Source organism: Neolamprologus brichardi, chromosome 8 (assembly GCF_056152115.1).
Source record: "Neolamprologus brichardi isolate AB-2024 chromosome 8, ASM5615211v1, whole genome shotgun sequence".
Lineage (NCBI taxonomy): Eukaryota > Metazoa > Chordata > Actinopteri > Cichliformes > Cichlidae > Neolamprologus > Neolamprologus brichardi.
In genome coordinates, this window is record NC_142111.1 from 25,313,730 (window position 1) to 25,323,237 (window position 9,508).

Below are 9,508 nucleotides of genomic sequence, written 5' to 3' on the forward strand. Positions count from 1 at the left end.
GGAGGCAGCCTCGCCCTGACACTCGAGCTTCATTCAACAACCTGAGCCTGCAGTACTCCTGGGATTACAATGCTTGGCTGAATACACTCCTGAACAAACACACAGATGGCATTTGTTCAGCAACCACAACAACCCGAGGAAACGCAGCGTACACATACTGTCAGTGGGTAGCAAACGCGTCTCCGTGTAGTATCTACACACAGTCCTCTGGGACTTTTGTCTTGACATTTCAATCCACGCAGACCGATAACTTCACTTCATAGTTTGGCTCTGTGATGATGTGCAATCTCACATCAGAAACTAAAACCACACAGTGCCAGCCACTCTCGCAGTACAGTACGGGAGCTGACAAACAAGTGAAACACACACAGTCATGAGGCACTACTGCCCACACACACTCACTCACTCACTCGCATCCACTGATGTGAGTCATCCAAAAATTAGATTCAGCATCTTGCGTTTCAGCAGCAGAGCAGAGAGGTTAAGACTTTGGTCTTCTGCTGTTGAGTCCAAGTTATTTTGCTCCGGCAGCTAACAGTCAGGCAAACAAAGAAAACAACAGGAGGCAGAGAAAACAAAACCAGCGTTCATCCACCAAAGGGTCATTGTGTGCTAGAAACACAAAGGATTAAAAACAACCGTCGTATTTACCACATAATACTCTTGGAGGTATTTTAACCGCTTCACAATGACATCTGTAATTTAATTACAGCTTTCAACCCTATAAAAGAACAACATCAAATTACTAGCAGACAATCCTCAAAGTTGTATTTTCAAAGTTCAGCCGCTGCTAAAGAGCATCTTGGACTGCAGCAGCTGTTGTTCTGCGAGCTGCAGAGCAAAACCCTTACTGTCACTGCTCAAGTCAACTAAATGCAGATGATGAATGCTTTATTGTTATTCCAAAAGAGCATACACAGGTTATTTTATTATTACTTTCTTAAAGCACTCACCTGCCATGGATGTCTTCTGCAGGAAGAGGGATTCTCTTCATAGCTGCTTGTTACCAAGTACGATGCACAATGGAGGAACATAAACTCTCTAGATAAACACTTTTAGTCTTTGACCACCATAGAGCAGAATAATAGGTGACCTTTCTCCACTCATAATTAAATCCACCTCCATGTGGCAATTAAAGGCAGCCGCTCACCAACACTGACACATTAAAACAAAAAGAAGTATTTTTTGCCCCAAAATACAAGTAACACCTTTCTCGGACTGTTTTCTGTTCTATAAATTGTATCCACTTCATATCAATAACTAATAAAGCTTTTTCAAACACACTTAGGTAAAATGTGCAAATAATAGTCTGAGGAAAAGGTGGAATAACCTGACATAACCAGAACATGATAAGATTCAATCAGCCTCTCAGCTAATTGTCTATGAATGTGCACCACAGAATTGGTGTAGCCTAACTAGTGTTTTCAATCATTAAAGGCAAGTCAAAGTCTAATTTAAACTGGGGACTTTACACAGAGGCATGCCCTCTGTGGGTACATGCTGTTGAAGCTAGCACCTTCGGGCCTTTTCATCTTCCATGCTTATAATGAATTAATAAAGACCTGTTAGTTTCTTTAGCAGTCCCACACAAAGCTCATTGGACCAGCAATAACACACCCCAAGGCCTGCCATTACACTACCAACTGCCACACCAGTGAGCATCAGCCTCCTGCAGTCAGCCCCCCATCAGGGGTCAGACTGGCAGCAGCGCTCTGCTTCAGCCTGCTGATGACAGGAAGAAAACCCAGAGCTGCATTTCTGCAGGTTGGCATTTTCATACCCGGCCCCTGAGCAGGGCGTTCTTTGGACAAGACAAAACCGCAGCCTAACACAGATTTTCACAGAAGCTGAAACTGATGGTCACATTTTTTCTTTTTCATCTTTTTAATCCAACATGAGTTTCCTTGTGATAAACATTTGGCAGTTTATCTGACATTTCTTATGACCAAAGGGTCAGCGGCACATTCAGTTTGCCTGACTTATCCAACAAAAACGGAGTCAATCAACGGAGCTGTCCAGTCACATCAGGTCAGTTCTGTTTTTACTACGACACACCTCAGCAGGAGCGAGAGTGCGGGGAAAGGGACAGCAAAGAGTCGGCAGTTTGGAGGCGTTTCATTTCCTCGTCTGCTCCACTCCGTGTGTGAGGAGGTGCAATCACAGAGGAAGGAGAGACTAACATGGCTGCAATTAACATCACCATGCTGTACATGTCTTTCCAATGGTGTAGTGGGGGGTATCAAACATAAGGCCTGCTCCAATCTGGCCGACTGGACCACTTCGCAGATAAAGAAGACCACCCCCATCACCATTAAGCAAAGATTTAAGCCCAAAGATATGTGCTGACAGATTTACTACAGCGGCATTTCTTTATTATGTAGGAAAACTGAGATGTTCTGTTGAAAGTGCACTTCTTTTTCATATTATTAAGATATTCTGGGGATTAACTGTGCAGATAAACCTCTTTACACTGACAGAAAGGGCAGTTTTACTGCTTCACCCCAGTAAAAACTAAATAAAGGGGGCTGCATGTGGCCTTTGATGCAAAATGAAACATCCCCGGTGTAGCGGTTAACACATTCGCTTGCGGCCACAGACACAAATTCCCTTTGGGGTTGCATCAGGAAGAGTATTTGACATTAAACTCTTCTATTGTAATCTCTTGTGGCTTTCTGGGCAGTAAAGACTTGCACACTGAGCTAAAACCAAACTAGTGCAAAACACTTTTTAAAATCTTTATTCAGTTGTCTTTCATTATTTTGCTTTTAAATATAAATTAATATGTTTAACAATATAATTGATTTGGTGTGTTTTAAGTCACAAAGTTAGGCTCTGGAGGGACGGCTTGTTAATGTAACAAATTAGTGTACATTAACATTAACAATGTAACAGATTAGTAAAAAGTATCAGTATCACATCAGTAATGCAATTTAAAGTATTAACTTCAGCGAATAAATTTAAGATAATTTGTCATCAACTGACTAATAAACCTATCACAACACTGCCTACTTCTCCGTCACGCAACCACCTATCCTCCTTCATCATCTTCCTCCTCCTCCTCCTCCTCCTCCTCTCTGCAGTTTTCTATCCAGCTCAGGCTATAGAACCCACCCACAGGTCGCAACATAAGACAGCTAGCCTCCTGCTTGTGCCCCTCTGATCCCTTGTTAGAGTCTTTTGAGGGTTTGTGTATCTGTGTGTTGGCTGAAGTCGGCCCCAGTCTGAAAAAATTCCTATCATTTCCTTGGCAGCCTAAATGGTAATGTCATGTTACACCATCCCGCCTCTGTCACACAAGGAACCATGAACTCTCGCTGAACCAAACCCCCCTTTCAAGTACATCTTTGGCTCAGTAAGCACACATGCCCTTCTCCTCCTGCATCCACCAAGTCGTGCCCTGCACGAAGAAGCTTTTAGGCACTCCGACTCTTCTCTCCGAGCATTTTTGCGGAGGCGTATGGAACGGTGACAAGTCTCCTCACATAAAAGGAAAGCTCTTGTCGTACTTCCATTGCTGAAATCTACCTCGCCTGGAAAGCTGCCCTGAGTGCAGTGAAAGTCAAGAGTAACACTTCTCCACCTCCACCACAGACACTGCTGAAAAGGAGCTTTGTTGTGGAAATAAAAATGAAGGACACAATCATTTGCCACGTTTTGCCTCTCATCTTTCAACAAGTGCAGGGTGGTCTGCTCAAGCGCACGCTGAGATATTTAAGAAACCTCTGACACCGAGAAGCAGTTTGTTTTCTTTTCTGCAGAGCAAAAACCTGAGCGTGACTTTTCCAACCAGCAATTCAGATCCCAAATTGAATGCCAATTTGGGGCATCCAGAGTGCAAAATTACAGTTGACTTTTACAAATACCACCACGCTGATAATGACTTTGTCCTTTCTCTCTGAAGTGATCCAACTATCAACAGCACAGACACCTTAAGAAAAAAAGCCCAAATGTGAAGACTGCTGGGACCAACGGGGACCCCCTTTTAGGATGCGCAGACTCCATAAATTAATGATCAGTCTCACTGAGGCAGATAATGTCAAGTTCACCTGCTCACAGCAGGATTTACCACCGAGGCTGACAGCTTCTGTTCTGCATAGTGTTGAAATAAATCACCCCAGGGCAAACTGTCAGTTTGCAGCATTTACATAACTGGCTTCCTCATCATTATTGCAAATGTAGCATTGTAGCATTGGGCACAGTTCAACCCTTTCCCTCAACCCTAAGGCGAATCAAATACTCCATGCCAAGCAATGTAAATCAATTACACCTCGACTCATTGATTATCTATCGGGAATTTGTGACTCCTAACATTATTAATCGCTGTAATGTGACTTTGCTGATTTGACTGGTCTGACTCTGATTTATTATCACTTATAACACCTTATAGGCTAAAACAGGACAAATTATTCACCTTTTGAGACTAAAATCCGTCTCCAACAGTTCAAACTCAGAGCATCAGCTGTAGGAAAACGATGAATAAACTTGAGCTGTTCAGGACGCATTTCCTTTATCAGGGAATTCCTTCACAGCATATATAAACTGGCACTTCTATTACTACAGTGGTAAGACACGGTGCAGGTCAGCTGAGACAAAGTTATCCGCTGTCTCTCCTCTGAGAGCGTCCTCTAAACGCCGCGGTTCACCGGTGCAGCAGGTGTCTCCGAGCGGCAGAAGGACGCACGGTCAGCGGATCCGAAACAAACTACCAAACAGCCCGGCTTACCTTGTAGACATTCTCCGTTATACGGTGCACCTCGTCGGTCCGGGACATCCTTGTAGGCGTGTCAGTCAGAACCATAGACTAAGATTTCCTTTCGGATGAGGCTGGGAGGGTTTTCCGAACTGTAACAAGGGGAATGAAACAGCTGTTCGCGGGAAAGAGCGGCTCCTGTCTGCCGTTCACTGGGAGAGAAGAGCGCGTCTGGTCGTGGGATCCCTGCTTTTATAGGAAAGTCCTCCGCTGCGCCCACACCGGCTCCCCACGCAGCCAGTCAGTCAGTCGGTGCCTCTCGGTTGGAGCGCAGAGGCGGACTCACTCTGAGAGGGGCGGTGCTGCTTTCAAGGGCGGTGGGAAATAGAGTAACTTGCGACCTAAATTACAACAGTACATAAGGGTGAAGCGGCAGGAGCCATCATTCTCCAGCGTATCACGTTGAAGCCTGGGGGGAGGATAAAACGGATGTTAGCCTAACAATAAGCAGACGTTAATTTAAGAATTTCCCCCAAAAAAATAAGAAATACGCTTTGTTAAAAAATCTCAAAACTGGATTTTGGCATGTGGATCTAAAAGAGAACAAAGCAAGGACGGAGCCAAAATGGAGTCCAGGGGTGGCACTGGCCTCCGTAAAATTTGCGTGGACCCCCAAACCTGTGCTACCCCAAAACGGCAGAGGAGGTATGGAGAAAAGGTGTGGTCCTCCTAAATACAGCTAATCAGTGTCCCCCAAATCTTGGTTGGTTCCTCTCTGGTAGTCCAGCTTCATCCCTCCAAAGACGTGCATTAGGTTAACTGGGGACTTTGGGTGTAGGTGTGAATGTGTGAGGGTGAACGGTTGTGTTAATCCTGCCATATATTGACAGCCTGTCTGGGCTGTATCCTGCCTCTTGTCCTATGACAGCTGGGATACGCTCTGGCAGCTGCAACCATGAACTGGATACACAAAGAAAATTGATGGGCCCCACATTTTAAAAAATCACGTAAACATCCCTGAAAGAACCCACCCTAAAATCTTCATCATGACATCATACAGTCGGTCCTTATATTCTGATTTAGCTGGATACAGCAGAGCCCCTGACAGCGCGGCAGCTTGGATAGATTTAGCAGTAAAATACAATTTTTAATTAAATTAGCACAGATACTTTGACACGCTTTCTTTCATGGCTTTAGAAGCTGCTTTTGGTAATCTGACAGGTGGTTTCACTGCTGAGTTCCTCCTATTAAAAAGCACTAATCTCATTTAAAATGTAAAGGCTGGTTTGTACTGACAGACTTTATAGGAATCACCTTTTTTTCTTTTTGGGAGTATAGACAGCTTGTTTGACATTAAAGACTTGAAGTCGGGTGATTTTTTTTTTGTTTCAGTTATCAGTAATCAAGCATCTTTTTTTCCTGATAATTGTAATAAAACCCGATTCCTTCGCCCTCTAGCCAATAATTTGTGTTATTATTATTAATATTGTAAGTGATCATGACTGAAACCACCAGGCAGTGTGCTCTTGTGTTATGATGCTTTGCACTGAGTCTAGAAATGCAGCACAGCTTTTAAAGAAGCCACACCTGCTCTGCTGTGTCAGCCATCCCACGCCTCCTCTGCTACAACCATTCACAAGACCTGACTGAGCAGCTCCATACAGAAACCGCAACAATCTTCATCCATTTAGTCGGTACAAATATTAAATTTTCCAGTATCCCTATTCTTATAGTGATTTATTCAGTCTGTGTTTATTATTTCAGTCGTTTAGACCCTCCGGCTCAGTCTTCCCTCTACATAAAAGGGGCTGTAAGAGAATGGAAAGGGTTTTTTTGTGTGTTTGTTTTGTAAAAATGTAAGTTTTAATAAACCCACAACAGGGAAAGATTTTACCCACATATGTGTGCCTGCTCTATATTTGTGTGGCGGTTGGGTGAGTGGGCTCTGGTTGGTATGAGTGGGATGGAGCCACGTTTGCTTGGATTTGTAAGCCCTGGATTGTGGGCCGGGAAATCCCACACATCACGATCTGAGAGCTGCTGAATGGGCATGTATTTAAATAAAAGAGACAGAAGCAGAAGATAACAGAAGATAAGTGCGAAAGAGGACAGTCATGCCTTTTTCTTTTCTGCAACACGTTTTTTTTCTCTCGTTTTGTGAGATAGAGCAGATATTTAAGAGCAGCTTGTAGACCAGATAATAAAGTGGCACCGTGGATCTCTACCAGAACAGACTTATTTTGTTTTGTTCATCACATCCGATTAGAGCGAGTCCCGAGGAAACCAAACTGCAGACAGTTAGTGGAAATCAATCAGGCATGTTTGGTCTTCGCTGGAGCAAACAGCAGCCTTCCCACTGTCAGCGAGGCTATTGATTTACTCCTCTGTGAATATTCAATCCCCACAATTAGTTTCTGTAATTGAATGTGAGCTGCCATTATGTTTGCTGACATCCAACCTATTCTGAAGTATAATTGTACACAAATTAATTAAGACATTGATTATTAATCATGGGTAGTTTGAGAAATAAGCTAAGCTGGAGGCTTAAGACTGAAGTCAGGCGTGAAGTGGCAAAAATGACGACCTGAGACTAAAGAAATGACAACAACAACAACACAAAGCATTTAACCATTAAACTTATCCAGTCTTTTGATGCCTCTGATGCAAATTTCTGGCATTTAATCCAAAATGAGCATATAGCCCCTAAAAATAGTCTCAGTTAGTACATTGGTTTGCTGAAGGTTGTTCCTTTACACGTACTTTTTACATTTTCTTTTGGTTTAAACTGGGGTCTACTTGAGGCTGGGGTTCAAACCACAAAATAATCTATGAGATGTGGCGTTTTTGGCAGGATAAGATTGGTATTATTCTAAATATATAACATATGAAACCGCTTATGAGCTGTCTTATGAGATCAATGCAGATTTAACCATGCAGTCTTGATAAAAAACCAGCGTGGAGCAACACATCTGGTTGCAAATGGGAGGCCTGATTGTATGGAAGTCAACAGTCGTTGGCTCCTTTGGTCTGTGATCTCGTGAATTTACAGGCTGACGATTTTCCAAACAAATTTATGTGCTCATGATCAGAGCATGATCTTTATATGTCAGCTATGATCTCTGTCAGTGTCAAAAAGGTAAATAAAACAGGGAACAAATTAGGGTGGACTCACTTTATAACACATGACCTGTTACTGCGTGAGGATGCAGTGTCAGTTTACATATTTATGTCAGATTTAACACATTTTCATGACCTCTGGTTTCAAAAAAGCTAAGATTGGACTGTGATGACACTCAGAGTGGTATGTCCATATATGAAGCTGTATCCACGTGGCTTCAATCAGCATACCTGAAGGCGCCAGCCCAGAAGTAATGTCTTTCCAATGTATTTTTGTCCATTTTAAGCATTTAAAACATTTCAGTGAGCTAATTAGTGATTTAGAGACATTTTATTCATAAATCTGGGGGCTTTTCATCCTTTTATTAGACAGCCAAAAATGGAGAGATGATAGGAAGTGAACGGGCAACTGAAAGGGGAACACAGGAAACAGTGTAAAAATTAAGTTCTAGTCAGAATTTGGAAACAAAGTACTTAAAATGATCCTTTAGGACTGGGGCCTTTAAATAAACTTGTTGAAAATGACATTTCACTTCAGTAAAGTTCTGCATGTGTGTATATTCAGTACAGTGGGGGTGTAATCAGGTAGGCAAGACTCCGGGTGGGCAGGATACACATACACACCTACATACCTGAAGCATCTATTCAGCAGCGTTTCATGTGAAGCCTACTCATCATCGTCCTCTCAGGCTTTTTCTCTCAGCTTTAGATCCACGTCTGTGATTCATCAGCAAGCGCGGCGCTCTGACATTCAGTCTGTGCGCCGCCCACTCCCACACACCTCCGAAAAGGCTTGTAGTGCGCAGTCAGAATGGATTCAGTCCATTCAAAAAAACAAAAAAAAACAACAAAAAAAAAACAGTGTGAAGTGAACAAAAGCAATTCAGGATATTTCAGACTCGTCAATACATCGGCTTTGTCGGAGAGAATGGTTCAAGGTTAGAGATGGGACCATTTAATGTCTCCCTATCTATCTGATGCTTCGTCCTCAGCTGAATGAGCTTCAATCACCTTCAGAACAATAGCAGAGCAAGGTCATGGTGCGCCTGTACTTTTCATCTGAGTCATACATGCTAGAAGCCACAGAATGGGGGGGTAACAGATTCATTATGTTTTTTTGTTTGTTTTTTTAATATTAAGAGTTTAAAGGTCTTTAATCTTTAATATTAATTCAAAAATATGACAAATCAGTTTGCAAACCATAAAACAGACCAATCATTGAGATTTATAATAACACAGATCATTAAACTTGTGCCTCCTACTCTGATGAAATTAAAGAGGATTGTGAGGGCTCGTCAACAGTCTCCCCTTCTTTTATAGCACTGATGAAATGCCAATCGTTACTTTAAAGATAAATCATGCACACACCTCTGTACCCCCATTAGCACCACACTGTGCTATTAACGTTTTCAATATCTTCACATTTAAATTAAATAAATTGACATAAGGCTAAAACAATGCGGGTATGCAAATGATTGGATTACAACCCTCAATTTTTCACTGTCAGCGGAGCCTTTTTCATTCCAGATGGACACAAAAGCATTACTGTCATTTAATCGTTAAAGTGATCTGTGCAGGACATTCAAGCTCCTCCACACCAAAGCAGGAAACAAATTTCTTTGTATGCCATCATTGACCCATTTCCCCTTGTGTGATGTGGGAAATAGGTTAAACATACACCGATCAGACGTAAAATGATGA

General features: G+C 42.5%; 1 protein-coding gene across 1 annotated transcript in view; it reads right to left on the reverse strand.

The window, feature by feature from the left end:
- baiap2b (BAR/IMD domain containing adaptor protein 2b) overlaps positions 1-5,019 on the reverse strand; it is a 77,912-nt gene extending 72,893 nt beyond the window's left edge. The window contains exon 1 of the mRNA XM_006793254.2: positions 4,724-5,019. Within this exon, the coding sequence (XP_006793317.2) occupies positions 4,724-4,798 (75 nt within the window). The 5' untranslated portion in view covers positions 4,799-5,019. The remainder of the gene's footprint in view (positions 1-4,723) is intronic.
- Between the last annotated feature and the right edge of the window lie 4,489 nt (positions 5,020-9,508).